The 21,216-nt window shown below is 46.5% G+C and overlaps 1 protein-coding gene across 1 annotated transcript; it reads left to right on the top strand.

Moving 5' to 3' along the window:
• Nucleotides 1-5,271: 5,271 nt before the first annotated feature.
• On the top strand, nt 5,272-6,846 carry LOC124647435 (xyloglucan galactosyltransferase KATAMARI1 homolog). The gene has a single exon (XM_047187383.1). The coding sequence runs from the start codon at nt 5,272-5,274 to the stop codon at nt 6,844-6,846; it is 1,575 nt and encodes a 524-aa protein (XP_047043339.1).
• The last annotated feature ends 14,370 nt before the right edge of the window (nt 6,847-21,216 follow it).

The raw sequence follows: 21,216 nt of genomic DNA, 5'->3' as shown, positions 1-21,216 counted from the left end.
TAATCCAAATCTAGTACTTACTTTTCTATCAAAGACTTTACTTGGCACAACAAAACTCAAAACTAAGATAAGGAGAGGTTTCTACAGTAGTAAACAACTTCCAAGACACAAATATAAAACAAAAATACTGGAGTAAAAACATGGGTTGTCTCCCATAAGCGCTTTCTTTAACGCCTTTCAGCTAGGCGCGAAAGTGTATCTCAAGTAACATCGAGAGATGAAGCATCAACATCATAATTTGTTCTAATGATAGAATCATAAGGTAACTTCATTCTATTTCTAGGGAAGTGTTCCATACCTTTCTTGAGAGGAAATTGATATTTAATATTACCTTCCTTCATATCAATAGTAGCACCAACGGTTCGAAGAAAAGGTCTTCCCAATATAATGGGGCAAGATGCATTGCATTCAATATCCAAGACAACAAAATCAACGGGGACAAGGTTATTGTTAACCATAATATGAACATTATCAACTTTCCCCAAAGGTTTCTTTTTAGCATTATCAGCAAGGTTAACATCCAGATAACAATTCTTCAATGGTGGCAAGTCAAGCATATCATAGACTTTTTTAGGCATAACAGCAATACTTGCACCAAGATCACATAAGGCATTACAATCAAAATCTTTGACTCTCATTTTAATGATGGGCTCCCAACCATCCTCTAGCTTTCTAGGAATAGAAGTTTCAAGTTTTAGTTTCTCTTCTCTAGCTTTTATGAGAGCATTTGTAATATGTTTTGTGAAAGCCAAATTTATAGCGCTAGCATTGGGACTCTTAGCAAGTTTTTGCAAGAACTTTATAACTTCAGAGATGTGGCAATCATCAAAATCTAAATCATTACAATCTAAAGCAATGGGATTATCATCCCCAAGGTTGGAAAAAATTTCAGCAGTTTTATCACAAGCAGTTTCAGCAGTTTTAGCAGTTTCAGGTAATTTTGCGCGCTTTGCACTAGGAGTAGAAGCATTGCTAACACCAATTATTTTACCATTGATAGTAGGAGGTGCAGCAACATGTGAATCATTAGCATTGCTAGTGGTGGTAATAGTCCAAACTTTAGCTACATTTTCCTTTTTAGCTAGTTTTTCATTTTCTTCTCTATCCCACCTAGCACGCAGTTCAGCCATTAATCTTATATTCTCATTAATTCTAACTTGGATGGCATTTGCTGTAGTAACAATTTTATTTTCAATATCATCAGGTTTAGCAGCCATTTTATTAATTAAAGAAGATTGTGACGCAGACATGTATGAGATTCGGTCTTCGGCATTTGCAAGTTTAGTTTGCAACCCAGAAATCTCCATATTCAGATTTTCAAGTTGATTTCCTATTTTCTTCAACAAGGTAGATTGCTCATTCATAGTTTTAGTAAACAATTTATTTTTCTCATACTGTGATTGCATAAAGCTCTTGGTGGACCTTTCAATTTCTAACATCTTTTCCTCATTAGGTGAAACATATCTACCATAAGAATTACCATTAGCAGGATGTGGTCTAGAATTTTGAGCAACCAATGAAGCTAACGGAACATTATTAGGATCAACATTAGTCCTACCATTAACAAGCATAGACATAATAGCATCAATCTTATCACTCAAGGAAGAGGATTCTTCAACGGAATTTACCTTCTTACCTTGTGGAGCTCTTTCCGTGTGCCATTCAGAGTAATTAACCATCATATTATCAAGAAGCTTTGTTGCTTCACCAAGAGTGATGGACATAAAGGTACCTCCAGCAGCTGAATCCAATAAATTCCGCGAAGAAAAATTTAGTCCTGCATAGAAGGTTTGGATGATCATCCAAGTAGTCAGTCCATGGGTTGGGCAATTTTTAACCAGAGATTTCATTCTTTCCCAAGCTTGAGCAACATGTTCATTATCTAATTGTTTAAAATTCATTATGCTACTCCTCAAAGATATAATTTTAGCAGGGGGATAATATCTACCAATAAAAGCATCCTTGCATTTAGTCCAGGAATCAATACTATTCTTAGGGAGAGATAGCAACCAATCTTTAGCTCTTCCTCTTAATGAGAAAGGAAACAATTTTAATTTTATAATGTCACCATCTACATCTTTATATTTTTGCATTTCACATAGTTCAACAAAATTATTGAGATGGGCAGCAGGCATCATCAGAACTAACACCAGAAAATTGCTCTCGCATAACAAGATTAAGTAAAGCAGGTTTAATTTCAAAGAATTCTGCTGTAATAGCAGGTGGAGCAATAGGTGTGCATAGGAAATCATTATTATTTGTGCTAGTGAAGTCACACAACTTAGTATTTTCAGGGTTGGCCATTTTAGCAATAGTAAATAAAGCAAACTAGATAAAGTAAATGCAAGTAAACTAATTTTTTTGTGTTTTTGATATAGCAAACAAGATAGCAAATAAAGTAAAGCTAGCAACTATTTTTTTGTGTTTTGATATAAGTGCAGCAAACAAAGTAGTAAATAAAATAAAGCAAGACAAAAACAAAGTAAAGAGATTGAGAAGTGGAGACTCCCCTTGCAGCGTGTCTTGATCTCCCCGGCAACGGCGCCAGAAATTTGCTTGATGCGTGTAGTTGACACGTCCGTTGGGAACCCCAAGAGGAAGGTGTGATGCGCACAGCGGCAAGTTTCCTCGGTAAGAAACCAAGGTTTAATCGAACCGGTAGGAGTCAAGAAGCACGTTGAAGGTTGATGGCGGCGGGATGTAGTGCGGCGCAACACCAGAGATTCCGGCGCCAACGTGGAACCTGCACAACACAACCAAAGTACTTTGCCCCAACGAAACAGTGAGATTGTCAATCTCACCGGCTTGCTGTAACAAAGGATTAACCGTATTGTGTGGAAGATGATTGTTTGCGAGAGAAAACGAGTAAAACAAGTATTGCGACAGATTTGTATTTCAGTATTAAAAGAATGGACCGGGGTCCACGAGTTCACTAGAGGTGTCTCTCCCATAAGATAAAAGCATGTTGGGTGAACAAATTACGGTCGGGCAATTGACAAATAGAGAGGGCATAACAATGCACATACATGACATGATAAGTATAGTGAGATTTAATTGGGCATTACGACAAAGTACATAGACCGCCATCCAACCGCATCTATGCCTAAAAAGTCCACCTTCAAGTTATCATCCGAACCCCCTCCGAGTATTAAGTTGCAAAGCAACAGACAATTGCATTAAGTATGGTGCGTAATGTAATCAACAACTACATCCTCGGACATAGCGCCAATGTTTTATCCCTAGTGGCAACAGACACAACACAACCTTAGAACTTTACATCCACTGTCCCAGGTGTCAATGCAGGCATGAACCCACTATCGAGCATAAGTACTCCCTCTTGGAGTTAAAAGTAAAAACTTGGCGAGAGCCTCTACTAGTAACGGAGAGCATGCAAGATCATAAACAACACATGTATAATAACTTGATAATTAACATGACATGGTATTCTCTATCCATCGGATCCCGACAAACACAACATATAGAATTACAGATAGATGATCTTGATCATGTTAGGCAGCTCACAAGATCCAACAATGAAGCACAATGAGGGGAAGACAACCATCTAGCTACTGCTATGGACCCATAGTCCGGGGGTGAACTACTCACTCATCACTCCGGAGGCGACCATGGCGGTGTAGAGTCCTCCGGGAGATGAATCCCCTCTCCGGCAGGGTGCCGGAGGAGATCTCCGGAATCCCCCGAGATGGGATCGGCGGCGGCGGCGTCTCGGTAAGGTTTTCCGTATCGTGGTTTTTCGCCTCGGGGGTTTCGCGACGGAGGCTTTAAGTAGGCGGAAGGGCAGAGTCGGGGGCCGGACGAGGGGGCCACACCATAGGGCGGCGCGGGCCCCCCGGGCCGCGCCGCCTTGTGGTGTCGCCACCTCGTGGCCCCACTTCGTGTGTTCTTCGGTCTTCCGGAAGCTCCGTGGAAAAATAGGCCCCTGGGTCTTCGTTTCGTCCAATTCCGAGAATATTTCGTTACTAGGATTTCTGAAACCAAAAACAGCAGAAAACGAGAACCGACACTTCGGCATCTTGTTAATAGGTTAGTTCCAGAAAATGCACGAATATGACATAAAGTGTGCATAAAACATGTAGGTATCATCAATAATATGGCATAGAACATAAGAAATTATCGATACGTCGGAGACGTATCAGCCGCCACCGACGACGAGGATGGCCACTACCATGGATTATCACCGCTCACTTCTTACCTATAATCACCACGTATCCGTCCATGAAGATGGCAAGTGAGAAGTTGAGAAAGAGTACTCCAAAATACTCACACATACATACAAATTACATTATACTAGCGAGTCATTTATCTATCCATCTATGTCCACCAAAACAAAAACCTTTCAACACGACAGTCATGCGGAATGGTGAGTTAAACGTACTCCTCAAATAAATTTTCAAACGGTTGAGCATGTACGATGAATTTGGCAAAATTCGCTTAAAACTTCATACACGAAAATTACGATTACTACTGACGAAACTTGAAACCGATTGTCGGAATTGTTATACCATCGACACATATCTTTTTCATATACGACTTATTTAACTTATTTGATTCAGAGTATGGTTACCTTGATTTGAAGAGAGGGTGTGTGTAGGGGAGAGTGAACCATCTAGTTTTTTTTTTTGAGAGGGTGTCTGCTAGTATTAACGTCAAAGATATTTGCATGTGTATTTATTTAGAGGGATAATTTTTGAAACATATTCATGGGGTTTATAGATATTGATCAACAGAAAAAGTATTTATTAAGGATATAATCTAAAAATATTCGCATTTATGGTCAGAAAATTTTGGAATAAATGCAGGAGATATTCGGTGCACGATCTAGGAAATATGTGATCATCACTCGCTGCTTCCTTTTTTTGACAGATCTGTGTGGCCGTATCTGTGGAGACTGGAGAGAGAGAGAATGCACAGCACAGGGGTGATTAACCGGTGGAGTAACTCGTTTCAGAAAATATTAACCGGAGGAGTAATATATAAGCACCGACAGTGTAGCTGGACGCGTGTTATTATGAGCACAAATTTCTGGCGGAGCAAATCAATGGTCGGCCTATAATCCCGGGGCTTATATCTATAAACTAACACGGCGTTCCTGATCAACTGAGTGATCATCTCGGATACTACTACAGTAGTATTATATGTCTGCAGCGTTTGCTTCTTTTTAGTGCAAAAGTCTGCGTGTTAGTAGTTCAAGATGTGCAGCAGCATATGACTGAGCCTAGCTAACTAGGCACACTCCTGGCCGAATCTCCGATGAAGTCTACCACCACTTTTGCGGCAGAGATCCAGCAAGATCCAGTGGACGCCGCGGACAAGCCTGACGGCGGCGCGCCCCGGCGGTCTCTGGTATGCCATCTCGCCATTCTCGCCGCCACCTTCTCCGCGTTGGTATTCTACGCGCACTACGCCGTACAGGGAAACATGGCGTCCGTCATCGTGTCATCCCTTCCCTTGCTGTCCAGCATCACCGTGGACCAAAATCCCGGGTCGGCCGAGCTGCCGGTGGCGCTGGATGGGGAGCGCGCACCGCTCACTCCTCGGGCGACGGTGCTCGAGGCCAACCGAAGCACGATGAGGGCGCCGGCGCCGGCGAACCGTTGCGACGGCCGGTACATCTACATGTACGACATGCCGGCGCGCTTCAACGAGGACCTTGTCCGCGACTGCGGCAATCTCCACCCGTGGCTGGACATGTGCCCGTACGTGGCCAACGACGGCATGGGGATGCCGCTGGGCGACGAGGGGGGCGTCTTCCCCGGGCGCGGCTGGTACTCCACCGACCAGTTCATGCTGGACCTCATCTTGCACAGCCGGATGAAGCGGTACGAGTGCCTGACGAACGACTCCTCCCTCGCCGCAGCCGTGTTCGTCCCGTTCTACGCCGGCCTTGAATCCGGGAGGTTCCTCTACAACCACAGCACCTCCGTGCGGGACGCGCTCCAGCTGGACGCGATCGATTGGCTGGTGCGTCGCCCCGAGTGGGCCGCCATGGGAGGCCGCGACCACTTCTTGGTGGCTGGCCGCACCACGTGGGACTTCCGGCGGAAGGCCGACGTCGACGAGCTGTGGGGCACCAAGCTGCTCAGGTACCCGGCCGTGGAGAACATGACGGTGCTCGTCCTGGAGACGTCCCCGTGGAACCGGACCAACCTGGCCATACCATACCCGACTTACTTCCACCCGGGGACCGCCGCCGACGTGTTGGCCTGGCAGGAGAAGGCGCGGAAGACGGAGCGGAGGTGGCTCTTCTCCTTCGCCGGCGCCCCGCGGCCGGGCAGCAACAAAACCGTCCGCGCGGAGATCATCCGACAGTGCCGCGCGTCGAGCGGCTGCAAGCTCTTCCACTGCGGCGGCGGCGTCGTGGGTGGCGGCGCGGCCGACTGTAACTCGCCAGCCGGCGTGATGCGCGTGTTCGAGAGCTCGCAGTTCTGCCTCCAGCCGCGCGGGGACACGGCGACCCGGCGGTCAACGTTCGACGCCATCGTCGCGGGCTGCATCCCGGTCTTCTTCCACCCCGGCTCGGCGTACACCCAGTACACGCTGCACTTCCCGAGAGACCACGGCAGGTACTCGGTGCTCATCCCGCATGCCGGCCTGACGGCGCGGAACGTGAGCATAGAGGAGACGCTGAGGAAGATCTCGCCGGAGGAGGTGAGGAGGATGAGGGAGGAGGTCATCGGGCTCATCCCAAGGGTGGTGTACGCGGACCCCAGATCGAGGCGGGTGGGCTTCAAGGACGCGTTCGATGTCGCGGTGGAGGCCGTCATTGATCGGGTGGCGAAGCGTCGGCGGGGCGAGGGGGCCGACGTCCGGGAGCGGGAGCACTGACACCTGTGCACGCCGCGGCACGGTCTGCACGTTGTTGGGTCGGTCTGAAACTCTGAATCAAGCCAAACAGTCCCAGAATGTGCGCGTGACGGGGTGAGTTCTCCTGTTTCGTGGCTTGAATTCCGGATCGGGTCGCTACTGGTTAATTTGCGGAAAAAGTCCATTCTAAGAGCATCTCCAGTCGCGTCCCCAAACCGCGCCGGATTGAACGTTTGGGGGACGTGTTTTGTTCGTGCCGCGTTTGGGGGACGTCGCTCCCCAGCCGCGTCCCCCAAACGCCGCCCCCAATCAGAAATTCAAATAGATGCATTCAAAAGAGATCGTTCCCGCCGGTTCGTCGCGATCGGAGTAGCGGCGATCGATCAAAGTACCGGCGCGCGATCATATTACAGGACCGGTGGTGCATGCAAATTAGAAGAAGGGGTTGGTCGACGGCGTCGTGTCCCGAGTCGACGCAGGCCCGTCGAGCACGACGACCTCGTCGCGATCTGCCTGTTCCTGTGCATGGTGCGTCCGCTCCGTCGCCGACGCGGAGGCCGACACAGGTGTAGCGAGTAGAAGACGCGTCGGCCTGCTCTTCGCTGCGCTGCCGCTGCCGCCGATGCCGATGCCGCTGCCGGGGCCGCCGCGTCCGCCGCCGCCATTTTGGCTTCGATGTCGTCGAGGATCCGGCCTTTGAAGAAGTTGTGCGCCGCTCGCGTCCGGGGAGACATTCCCTCTCGTCGACGTTCTCGGCGGGGACATGTCGTCCCTGCGTTTCTTGAGCTCCAGCTTCTCCTCTTGCCTCTTGAGCAGCTCGGCGCACCTTTGGTCGGCCTTCTTATCGCGGGAGATAAAGGTCGAGGAGACGTCGGCGAGGCATTTCGTGATCGATGCCTGCGTCTTCTCGGACGACGCAGCGTCGGCCAAGGCGGCCTTCGCAGCCTTGTTGCCGATAGGACGCCCGCCGACGTTGCCGGCGGCGCGTCCGGATCAATGGCGTCCTTCCCCTTGGACAGCGACAAGCGCGTCGGCTTCCATTTCTCGTTCCCTTTGAGCTTGCCATAGCAATGCGTCGGCGCGAAAGACTTGTGACCTTCCGAGTACTTGGCGTACAATTCCATGGCCCGATCAAACTAACCAAAGGAAGCGGAGTCATTTCATCGAACACAATGTGGGCGCTACGGATTATGGAAGAAACGGTCGTACCGGTTGGCCGACGTCGGCGCCGCTGTCGCCTCCGGTCTCTAAGTCGTGATGGTACCCATGGAAGGAGTTCACCGACGCCCGGATGATGGCCCATCGCGTCGACATTGCCTTCCGGCTCCTCTTCATTGGCACTTTCCGGTAGTCGCCGTTGATCGGCTTGCGCTCATCGAACTCGGCCTTGATCCTCGCCCAATACTTCCCGCCTTTTTGGTTGGCGCCGATGATGGAGTCATGGCTCACCGTCGCCCACGACTCGCACGGACAAAGATCTTCCGGAACCGTCCACTTCGGGCCTCGTGTGCCCGACACCTTCTTCTTCTTCTTCTTCGTCCTCACGCCGTCCGCGTCTACCTCCACGAGATCATCGTCACCGGCACCCTCGTCGTCCTCTTCCTCGCCGCCCTCTTCGTCCTCAACGTCGTCCTCCTCGTCGTCCTCCACCCCGTCCTCTTCCTCGTCGTCCTCCTCCTCAACCCCGTCGTCTTCCTCAGCACCGGCGCCGTCGTATTCGAGCGGACCCCTGCGGCCGGTGAAAGGGCCGCCGTACGGACCGGGTCCTGGCTCGCGTTGCTCGTACGCCGGGGAGTAGAGGTTGTTGGGGTTGAAGCCGCCGTGCGGCAGCGCATCCTGGTAGTGCGGCGACAAGTTAGGCGTCACGCACCCGGGAGTGGCGGAGGGGCCGTCGTTGTAGAAGGCGGCTTGCGACGGAGAGAAGACTCCCGGAACGTACACCGGCACGTTCGTACTATATGGGCTCGCGTTGGTGGCGGCGATACACCCGGCGATTATGTGCTGGTGCTGGCGCGCCGCCGCAGCCTTCTTCTCCAGCTCCGCCGCCCTCCGTCCTTTCCGCTCCGCCGTCGATAGCTTCCGGCGCGAGCAATCTTGCTGCCATTCATCTTCGGTCATGCCTTCGGGCTTCTTCTTCGCAGCCGGCGCCTTCCGCGGCTTCGCGAACGGCGCTTTCGCCCCTATCGTCGCATTGCCCGGCGGCTTCTTGGCCGCTTTCTTCGCCATCTTTTTGGGGGCCGTCGGCGGCGCCATGGAATGGGGAGAGGGTAGCGGCGGCGGGTGCACGGCGGGAGGGAGAAAGAAATCGGCGGGATAGGAGAAATGAATCGGCGGCAGGATATGTTTTGGGAGGCCTGTGCGCGGCGGTATAGGCGCGATTTGGCGGGAGCGGCGGGATTTGGCGGGAGTGTGAGACGAATTTTCCCTGTGCCGCCGACGGGTCGGGCCCGCGTCGGTTGGCCTCGCTTTCGTTGTGTCCGGCGTCCCCGGAGCGTCCCCCGTGGGACGGGGACGGGCTGGGGCGCCGGACACCGTATCGGGGCGCGCCGGACAAAAATGGGCTTTGGGGGACGCGGCTGGAACGCTTTTTTTGTCCGGCGCGCCCCAAATCGCTTTGGGGGACGGTTTGGGGGACGCGACTGGAGATGCTCTAAACCTTGAATTCGTAGTGGTTCGGCGGTTTGAACCCCAACGTCCAAATCCCTGTCGTTTGAACCCTAATCTCAGAAATCCCGGTCTAATCTGAACCTTGACGCTGGTTTAGCAAGTAAAATGCTGACGTGGCAAATATTGGCTGGGATTTCTGTCAGTGGTGGGCCAGTAAGTGAGCGATTACGAGCGATTACTTAACGGGCGCGCGGGTTGGAAGTGAGACAGAGGAAAGTGGGGAATAAAATTAGGGTTCGTCGAGAGGCGGAGAGGATTTTAGGCGATTCAGGCGGCGGTCCACTGCGGCGAGCAAGGGAAGGACAATGTCATGGGCTACGGCCGATTCTGCTCCTGGCTTTCGTAGAGCCAGCGGAAGAAGGAGAGTGACGGAATCGAGGTCGCCGGTGGCGTACCGTGAGAGCGCCATGGCGTACGAGCCTGCGAAGCTCTGCCGCTGCAATCCGCCGAGGAAGGCTCCCAGATGGATCTCCTGGAGCTTTCAGAACCCAGGCAGGAGGTACTATGCGTGTGTGGATGCCATGGTCAGTTTGAATCTCATCTCTATTCTCTCCTTTCTGCTATGTTCTCCTCCTGTCTGCCATTGATTTGGGTTCTTTTAATTGAACAGCAAGGTGGTTGTGGCTATGTTGAATGGCATGACCCGCCTTTGCCGCAGTTTTTCAGTGAACTCATTGGAGATCTGAGAGATGAAGTTTGGAGGCTGCGTGGGCATGGGAATGTTTCTTCTGGATTTGAAGACCGGAGTGGAAGAGATGACATGGTTCTTGATCTGCTAGATCAGTTGAAGCAGAATAATGCAGAGCTAGCTGCAATGAAGAAGAAATACAAGAATGTGGTGTTTCTGTTTCTTGTATTTGTGTTAGGTTTAGTCGCAAGCAAAGTGTTCATTCAGTGAAAAAGTTCTATGTAATGCACATGATGATGTTCTAGTGGGCAAGTTAGTAGTTGCTATGAACAACAAATCCAACCTAGTAATTGTAAGGAATTGTAATGTGTACTGGTTGACTGAATATTATGTACTGGTTGTGGCTATGTTTCAGAGCATTTCAGTTGGGAATTCCTTTCAGTTGAGTGCAAATAGATTGTTCTGTAAGAAACAAATGGAGACAAATTTGATAGAATAACATTGCAACACTTGCATGGTTCATACATTGGAGCACTGGCATAGTTGAGAACCCAAAAGCATAACATTGCAACACTGGCATGGTTCATACATTGGAGCACTGGCATAGTTGAGAACACAAAAGCATAACATTGCAACACTGGCATGGTTCATACATTGGAGCACTGGCATAGTTGAGAACACAAAAGCAGTACTGTTTGCAGCATAATTCAGAGTGTTTTAAACACTGCAACATGAACATAACTTAACTAGCCTAATAGTTTCCACTGCATGTGAAGTAAGCATAGGTTGGATGTGCAGATGCTGGCCTTCTTCCCCTTTTTGCTCCACTTCCTCTGCCTGTGGCAGCAACTGGTTGTGATGGTGCTGAAGATTGTCCAGGTTCTGATTGTCCAACAGCTCTTTTTCTCCCTCTGGCAGCTCCAGATGTTCCTCTCCCTCTAGCAGCTACAGATGCACTGCCTTGAGTTGATTTAGCTGCTGCTTCTGGAACAACTCTTGGGGTAGCAGCTCCAGATGCACTTGTTTGAGTTCCCTGAAATATAAGCATACAAATAATGCATTAATGTATATATAGGTTGGAGTACTGCAACTGGAAGCATAATTTGCATGTATATGGGAAGCATACCTCATTGGAATTTTTCTTGGTAAGATGAACTTTATCTTTTTTGCCCATATTTGGGTTAGATTTGCAACCTGACATGTTGTGTCCACTTGTGCCACACAAAGAACACTTAATGATGGTGCCATGCTTGCTCATCTTCTTACCAAGGGGCTTCTCAGTTTCTTCTCTCTTCCTATTATTATTTTTAGGTCTTCCTGGCATTCTTACATACTCTGGAGCTTGAGGCCTAGGATTAGGAGAAACTGGCCACAACTCTTCACCCTCAACTGGTTCCAAGCAGTGACCATATATTTTCTTGAACACATCAACAGAGTAGCAAGGGTGAATGAAATCATCAATTTTCTTTTGACACTTGTATATAGCTGCAATGGCATGGTGACAAGGAAGACCAGCTAACTGAAAGTAACCACATGAACATGTCCTATTTTGTAAATTAACAGTATATTGCCTTCCTCTTCCTGTAATGTGCTTCACTTCAAAGCCATTTTCTCCATTCCAGAGCACTTCAAGCCACTGTGTCCTTGCAATATGCCTGGGCATATTTGACCTGTCATCTTCTCACCTTTGTCTCTTTGTTCTTGAATTCTCACCATGACTTTCTTCCTAATTTTTTCTTGCATGGAAATGATAGGGTAAAATCTGGCATCAACAATTGAATGGTTGAATGACTCACAGAGGTTATTATCCACGAGACTCACAATTGGATCCCACTTGGAAAGAAAGCCCTTGCCCAATGAAGCTGCTCTGTCCTCATAATATCCTTGGCCCCTTCAGGTGTCTCTTGTGCTAGCTTTGCCTTGTAATAATTGAAGTCTTGTTGGTTTGAAGCTTTGGCCACTGCCCAAAACTTTTTCTGCCATTCATGAGATCTATGTTTCTTCCTCCAGTTTGCATATATGTGTCTGGCACACATCCTATGTTCTGCAGCTGGTAAGTAGTCTTTCATTGCATTGATCAAGCCTTTCTGCTGGTCAGAGATAAACACCCAGCCTGCACCACTATTGTTAATGTCAAGATCCTTGATTAGCAACGCAATAAACCACTTCCAGGTTTCATTGGTTTCTTGCTCTACCACAGCCCAAGCAAGTGGGTACATCTGGTTGTTTGCATCTCTTGCAATGGCACATAGAAGTTCCCCTTTCACTGCCCCTTTGAAGAAACACCCATCCAATCCAATTACTTGCCTGCATCCTGCCTTGAATCCTAGTTTCAATGCATTGAAGCAAACATAGAAACTCTGAAACACACTGTGCTCCATGTTTGTTGGATCCATGCAAACAGCCTATCGTGCTTCCTGGATTGCTTCTGAGAAGTTCCAGCTGATAGTCCCAGACTCTGGTGTACTCATTTTGCATTCCACTCATCAATCTGTCCATCACAATCTTCTTGGCATGTTTGCATTTGGAGGTAGACACATCAGCAAACATATCATGCAACACAGTTGCCTTCATACTTTCTATCTTCCACATTGGATTGGCCAGAATGAAGTGTTCATACCTTTGTGCAATTACCTTTGCAGTCACAAGCTTGTTACATCTGTTCTGGGCACATTTATGCTCATCATTGAAGGTGATCACTTGCATTCTTGATGTTCTTGACCTCTTTGCAGCATATATAAGCCAAGGGTATCCAGGCCAACCACAATATGCCCTAACTCTATCAGACTCACACTTCTTGAACCTGATGCTTCTCTTTGTGACAAGACCATACCTGACAAGAGCTTTCACCAACTGATTCTTACTCCTAAAAACCATGGTCAAGGCAAAATGTGGTACTTCAGTATCAGACTTGAACCTTGGATATGTGCTCTTCCTTTTCACAATTTGTCCATCTGAATCTTCATCATAGCTGTAGTCCTCATCTGAAGAATCATAGTTCCAATCTTCTTCTTCCCCTTCTATTTGTTCTTCCATGTTGGATATGAGCTCTATTGGCACTGGACCTTTGCAGTCCTTCCCAATCCAACTCTTGGAGTCTTTCATCCTTTTCTTGAATTTCCTGGCATGTCTCCTCAGCTCAATAACCTCTGAATCCTCTCCACTGTCCTCACTATGTGGTGTGTATTCCACATCAGTATCTGAATCTGAGTTTGAAGAACTATTGGCAGTAGTACCATCTGTCAGTAGAAACACTTCTTCATTAGCAGTTGCAGGCCTTCTTTCATTCTTCTTTCTCTTAAGTGGGCTACTAATAACCTCTGTCACCACACCTTGCCCATCTGTAACCAACACATCATTATCAGATTCTGCTGGTTCGGCAGCAGTTAAGACAGCTTCAGGTCCTTCACCATCAGTCAACTTCCATTCTTCATCCTCATAATCACTACCAGAGCTGCTCTCCTCAACCTCTTCCTCGCCATGATACTCCACATATACATAAGCAATTCCTCCAGGACTAACATAATCAGCCATCTTCTGACAAGCTTTGTCATCTGACAGAAAAACAAGTCCATCTACTAGTTGTTTCCCAGGCAGAAGAAAGTAATACTTCATTGACTCCTTCGGTTCAACATGTTCTTTCAAAAAACCCTTCAATTCTGGCATAGACAGCTTGTCTCTCTCTATCTCTGACAGTGCTTCATCCCCACCAACATAGTCCAAATTTGGGCCAATACGGATGAACTCGCCACCGTAATGAAAAAGCACATTCAAAATCTCAATTGGATCCATTGATTGCTGAAACAAAAACAATGCGCTCGGATTAACTATCCCTGAATTCACCCCTAAATTTCCTAAATTTGCGGCGGAAAAATCCTAACCATACGCAGAGGGAAGAAGAAAAGAGATTAGACGATGGTACCTTTTGTTGTCTTCTTCTTGGCCTCGTCACAGTCGCCTTCTTCGCGTCCTCACGGTCGTCTTCTTCACGGTCCTCTAGTCCCCGCCGATCAACCCTCCTCCGTCGCCATTGCCGTCACAGAGAGAAGAAAAGTGGTGGACTGGAATGCCAGGCGACGCGGAGACATCGAGGAGGATAGCCGGGCTAAAAGTCAGAGCCTCTTGGGCTTTCTTGGGCTGGCCCAGTGTTTACTTCGGTCGCGAGCCGCACAAGCCCACCACTCTCACCTATCCCAGCACTTCCTTTGCCACATCAGCTATCCCCGTTTGGCAACGATGCTCAAGGTTCAGATTAGACCGAGATTTGTGAGATGAGGGTTCAAACGACAGGGATTTGGACGTTGGGGTTCAAACCGCCGAACCACTACGAATTCAAGGTTTAAAATGGACTTTTTCCTTAATTTGCACATCGGCCGTGTAATCAGGTACGCTTTCTCGCGCATGCGACAGACGATAGTGTACAGATGTGTATTGCGGTGTAGTGTACGCCTGGGAAACATGCATCCGAAGACCCTTTTTAGCACCCCTTCCTGGTTAGAACTGAAAAGCCAATCATACTAGCCAAACAAAGCCACCTTGAAAAGGAATTTTAATTTTGGGAATTGAAAAGGACGACTTGTATTGTGGGATATGAATCATCAACCAAAAATTGTCCGTGAAATATGTCCATTTATGTGCGTTGAAGGAAAAAGGGAGAAGAAGCACAGAGGTCTAAATGACTACTCCCTCCTTTCTAAATTAAGGAAAGATTTTTTTTTCCATAACAAGCGAACCTACGTCGCGTTAGATCACTCGGATTGCGACTTTGCTATATTATGCATGTTTTTTTTAGGAGAGGTTGATAGTTCTTTTTTCCAGACAGATGAGATTGTATTAATTAGATAATAGAGTCATTACAATCCCGATCGAACATTAGGTACCGATCCTAACTCGTCATGTACTTTCATCGGGAGCTCAAGAGATTATCGTTGAACAATTCGGAGAAATTAGCATTCCAGCAGCCGACAAAGGCACTCGACAATATATTCTCAGAGCGCGTCCGCCGCGGTAAAAACTCTGGATGCTGTAATATTTTACGAAGGTAAGTTCCCAGGATCCGTCCTATGTGGCGTGGTATGATACGTCTCCAACGTATCTATAATTTCTTATGTTCCATGCTAGTTTTATGACAATACCTACATGTTTTATTCACACTTTATAATGTTTTTATGCATTTTCTGAGACTAACCTATTAACAAGATGCCACAGTGTCAGTTCCTATTTTCTGATGTTTTTGATTTCAGAAAAATTGTTTTACAAATATTTTCAGAATTGGACGAAACAAAAGCCCATGACCCTATTTTCCATGGAGTGTTCCAGAAGACCGAAGAGGAGTCGAGGAAGGCCAGCAGGGGGCCCTCCCCATATGGCGGCGCGGGGGGCCCCACTGGCGCGCCGTGACGTGGGGAGGGAGCCCCCTGGCTCCCCCGATGCTGCCCCTTCGCCTATTTATTCCTTCGTCCCCGAAAACCCTAGTACCGAGAGCCAAAATACCAGAACAGTTCCAGAGACGCTGCCACCGTCAACCCTAACTCGGGGTGTTCAGAAGATCTCCTGCGACACCCCGCCGGTGAGGGGAATCATCACCGGAGGGCTCTACATCACCATGCCCGCCTCCGGACTGATGCGTGAGTAGTTCATCCTTGGACTACGGGTCCATAGCAGTAGCTAGATGGTTGTCTTCTCCTATTGTGCCATCATGTTTAGATCTTGTGAGCTGCCTATCATGATCAAGATCATCTATTTGTAATGCTACATATTGTGTTTGTTGGGATCCGATGAATATGGAATACTATGTCAAGTTGATTATTGATCTATCATATATGTGTTGTTTATGATCTTGCATGCTCTCCGTTGCTAGTAGAGGCTCTGGCCAAGTTGATACTTGAACTCCAAGAGGGAGTATTTATGCTAGATAGTGGGTTCATGTCTCCATTGAATGCGGGGAGTGACAGCAACCCCTAAGGTTGTGGATGTCTTGTTGCCACTAGGGATAAAACATCAATGCTTAATCTAAGGATATTTGTATTGTTTACATTACGCACAGTACTTAATGCAATTGTCTGTTGCTTGCAACTTAATACTGGAAGGAGTGCGGATGCTAACCCAAAGGTGGACTTTTTAGGCATAGATGCATGCTGGATGGCGGTCTATGTTCTTTGTCGTAATGCCCTAAGTAAATCTCATAGTAGTCATCATGATATGTATGTGCATTGTTATGCCCTCTCTATTTGTCAATTGCCCAACTGTAATTTGTTTACCCAACATATTATTTATATTATTGGAGAGACACCACTAGTGAACTGTGGTCCCCGGTCCATTCTTTTACATCTGAAATACAACCTACTGCATTCATTGTTCTCTTTTGTTTTCTGCAAGCAAACATCATTTTCCACACCATACGTTTAATCCTTTGTTTTCAGTAAGCCGGTGAGATTGACAACCTCACTGTTAAGTTGGGGCAAAGTAGTTTAATTGTGTTGTGCAGGTTCCACGTTGGCACCGGAATCCCTGGTGTTGCGCCACACTACACTACTTCACCAACAACCTTCATGTGATCTTCATCTCCTACTGGTTCGATAACCTTGGTTTCTTACTGAGGGAAAACTCGCTGCTGTACTCATCATACCTTCCTCTTGGGGTTCCCAACGGACGTGTGCTTTACCGTTACAAGCAGCTACTTTTCTGGCGCCGTTGTCGGGGAGATCAAGACACGCTGCAAGGGGAGTCTCTCACACCCAATCTCTTTACTTTGTTTATTGTCTTGCTTTATTTTATTTTCTGTCTTGTTTGCTTTCTTTATATCAAAAACACAAAAAAATTAGTTACTTGCATTTAATATATTTTGGTATCATGTCTAGTCTTGTACTTGTTACTCTGTCACCTGAGGAATTGATCTTTACTTTTAAACAAGGGGATGAGGAGAGTTTTAAAGAAGCTTGGTCTAGAATTTTTGATTCTTATGGTAAAACTGAACCTAAAATGACTCTAAGCCTGCTTCTTAGTAACTTTTATTTTGGGCTTATTCTTCGCTATAGATATGCTTTGGATGTTGTAGTGGGTGGAGATTTCCTTCACTGCGATGGGGATCAAGCTTTTAATGCCATAAAAAATTGCTTGCATTATCTAGCTCAGCTAATAAATTTGATTCATCTCTTGCTAGCATTCATGATAGATTAAACACTCTCGAGACAAATATATCTTGTTTAAAAGAAGGGTATAATCAGATTCGTGAATATTATGATTATGTTCCAATGAAACTTTGAACCTTCAATGTGGGTCCCTACTATTAAGGTTGCTATTTGTGGTGAAACTTTTTATGCCCGTTGTGATATTATGTCTGAGTTTTGCCTTATGCCTAAAAGTATTTATGAATCTTTGAAACTTTGGGGACTTACTGAAGGTGGAGAAGGAATAACTCTTGCTGATAATTCTGTTATAATTCCTAAGGAGATAGCTGAAGGTGTGTTCAGAACCTTTCTTGGAAGAACGGTATCCACTGATTATCTCGTTATTGAATGTGTAGGGACAGGACAAATCACACTTGGAAGATCCCTGCTGAAACTCTTGGGAGCAACCGTAGATGTGGGAAAAGGCACTCTAAATTTTACCTCTACACCCGGATGCGGTCATATATTCCCTAGACCAAAGAGTAAGAATAAGAGTAAGAGGGGTAGGCGTAAAGCCCTTGGTAATAATGTTAATGCTTCTTCTCTTGATGTTACTTGATTTTCACTTTCTGCGCCTAGCTGAAAGGCGTTAAAGAAAAGCGCTTATGGGAGACAAACAATTATTTTATTTCTGCAATTTTTGTTTTATATTTGAGTCAAGGTGCTTGTTACTACTGTAGCAATACCTTTGTATCTTTATTTTCTTGCATTGTTGTGCCAAGTAAAGTCTTTGATAGAAAGTTGATACTAGATTTGGATTTCTGTGCAGAAACAGATTTTTAGCTGTCAGGAATTTGAGCTTTTCTCTCTGTAGAAAAATCTAAAAATTCTGAAAAAATTCATGAGTAATCCTCAGATATGTACGCAACTTTCATTCAACTAGAGCTTTTCCATCTGATCATGTTAAGTGCCTCGAAATTTTTTGTCTTTACGGACTGTTCTATTTTTTACAGATTATGCCTTTTATTTCGCATTGCCTCTTTTACTGTGTTTGAGTGGATTTCTTTGCTCCATTAAATTTCAGTAGCCTTGGGTAATGTCCAGAAGTGTTGGAAATGATTGTGTCCTTGCTGAACATGTGAATTTTTGACTATGCACTAACCCTCTAATGAGATTGCTTTGAGTTTGGTGTGAAGGAAGTTTTCAAGGATCAAGAGAGGAGGATGATATAATATGATCAAGAAGAGTGAAAAGTCTAAGCTTGGGGTGCCCCCGTGGTTCATCCCTGCATATTTCAAGAAGACTCAAGCGTCTAAGCTTGGGATGCCCAAGGCATCCCCTCCTTCATCAAACTTATCAGGTCACCTCTAGTGAAACTATATTTTAATTCCGTCACATCTTATGTGCTTTACTTGGAGCGTTCGTGTGCTTTTATTTTTGTTTTGTTATTTTATTTTTCTGAATAAATCGGATCCTAACATGCTTGTGTGGGAGAGAGACATTCTCCGCTTTTTCATTTGAACACTTGTGTTCTTCGTTTTATTTTTCATGTTCATGGCGAAAGCTGAAAGCCGCAGCACTTATTGTTATTTTGTTGGAAATAGAAAATGCTTCATGTGGTAATTGGTATATTATCTTGAATAATTTGATACTTGGCAATTGTTTTGAGCTCTCAAGTAGATCATGTTTAAGCTCTTGCATCATGTAGTTTAAACCTATTAGTGGAGAACTACCGTAGAGCTTGTTGAAATTTGGTTTGCATGATTGATCTCTCTAAGGTCTAGATATTTTCTGGTAAAAGTGTTTGAGCAATAAGGAAGACAGTGTAGAGTCTTATAATGCTTGCAATATGTTCTTATGTAAGTTTTGCTGTACCGGTTTATACTTGTGTTTGCTTCAAACAACCTGATGACGCGTGAAGTACACGTCCGTTGGGAACCCCAAGAGGAAGGTGTGATTCGTACAGCAGCAAGTTTCCCTCAGTAAGAAACCAAGGTTATCGAACCAGTAGGAGATGAAGGCCACGTGAAGGTTGTTGGTGAAGGAGTGTAGTGCAGTGCAACACCAGGGATTCCGGCACCAACGTGGAACCTACACAACACAATCACAGTACTTTGCCCCAACTTAACAGTGAGGTTGTCAATCTCACCGGCTTGCTGTAAACAAAGGATTAAACGTATGGTGTGGAGAATGATGTTTGTTTGCGAAGAACAACAGAGAACAGAGATTGCAGTAGATTGTATTTCAGATGTAAAAGAATGGATCGGGGTCCACAGCTCACTAGTGGTGTCTCTCCAATAAGATAAATAGCATGTTGGTTGAACAAATTACAGTTGGGCAATTGACAAATAGAGAGGGCATAACAATGCACATACATATCATGATGACTACTATGAGTTTTACTTAGGGCATTACGACAAATAACATAGACCGCTATCCAGCATGCATCTATGCCTAAAAAGTCCACCTTCGGGTTAGCATCCGCACCCCTTCCGAGTATTAAGTTGCAAACAACGAGATAATTGCATTAAGTACCGTGCGTAATGTAATCAACACAAATATCCTTAGACAAAGCATTGATGTTTTATCTCTAGTGGCAACAACACATCCATAACCTTAGAACTTTCCATCACATCGTCCTGCATTTAATGGAGGCATGAATCCACTATCGAGCATAAATACTCCCTCTTGGTGTCACAAGTATCAACTTGGCCAGAGCCTCTACTAGCAACGGAGAGCATGCAAGATCATAAACAACACATATATGATAGATCAATTAATCAACTTTGATGAGGACATCCCTACTACACCACTACCTCCGTCATTGATAAATGAAGATGAACCTGCTGTGAAGCTCAAGTCCAATGAAGTTCGGATTGGACCAATTACAAGGGCTCGTGCGAAGCTACTTAAACAACAGGTGAATTTGTTTCTAAACGGTACTTTGATTGATGAGAACTTTATACTGCCTAAGTCCTATTACTTATGTATCATCAGGTATCAAGAGGAGACGAGCATCGCACGAGGAATAGAGGAGCAACTGGACATGAAGACGGACGTCAAGATGGACGTGAAGCTGGACATGGAGCTGGACATGAAGATATCTCATGGACGCGCGAGGGAGGAGCGGGAGGCATGCGCGAAAGGAGAAGTCGACGTCCAGGCCGGTCTAGCGCCCGGTTAGACCGGCCTCCAGACCGGTCAGTCCGGTCCCTGGCCCGGTTGACCGGTCGCCAACCGGATGCATCGTACCGGAACCCAACCGGACGAATTTTTGCGAACTTCCCGGTTGCCGACCGGTTGACCGGATGCCAGACCGGCCGACCCGGTCCCTGGCCCGGTTGATCGGATTCCAGACCGGATTCGTCTGAGTCTGTCTCGACCAGATCTATTTTGGGTCGGTTATTCTTGTATCTTTTCGACCAGAAGTCGTCCCGGACGCCTATATAAGTGCCCAGGACGCCCCCTAGCTGCTTTAGACCACGTTTAAGATAAACCCTAGTTCTTAGTTGTTTGCTCTAGCAAAACTATTGAATCCCTACACCATATTGCTTGATATTGTGTAGATCCTGAAAAAGTCTTGTGTGATCTGTTGTTCCATTGGGAATTAGACAGTTGCAACGTACCGCTTCGTGGTCGGCGGCTACGTGCGCAAGTGTGTGAAGTTGCGAATATCTTGCAGGGTTGAGAGCTGTTGCATTGGCGACAGGGACCAATCGAGAGATCTCATTGCGTCATACAAGTTATCATTTACTTCATCGTCGTGTTTCTCCGCTGCCATCACCCCGTGATCATCATCACCACCGTTGCTTACTGAGAAGATCGGGCCACCCCATATCATCTTGGTATCAGATTTCCAGTTTTCCTCGGTAAGCCATCCACAATCCACCTCATAGTTGAGTTGTGAGTGTTTTCCTATCCACAAAAAGCCATAAAAAGTTAGGGTTAGGGTTTTCCATAGCCTTAGATTGCACTAATTTCAAGTTT

This window comes from Lolium rigidum, chromosome 4 (genome assembly GCF_022539505.1).
Source record: "Lolium rigidum isolate FL_2022 chromosome 4, APGP_CSIRO_Lrig_0.1, whole genome shotgun sequence".
Taxonomy (NCBI): Eukaryota; Viridiplantae; Streptophyta; class Magnoliopsida; order Poales; family Poaceae; genus Lolium; species Lolium rigidum.
Note: the sequence above shows the minus strand (reverse complement) of the source record. Positions and strands in the feature narration are given on the sequence as shown.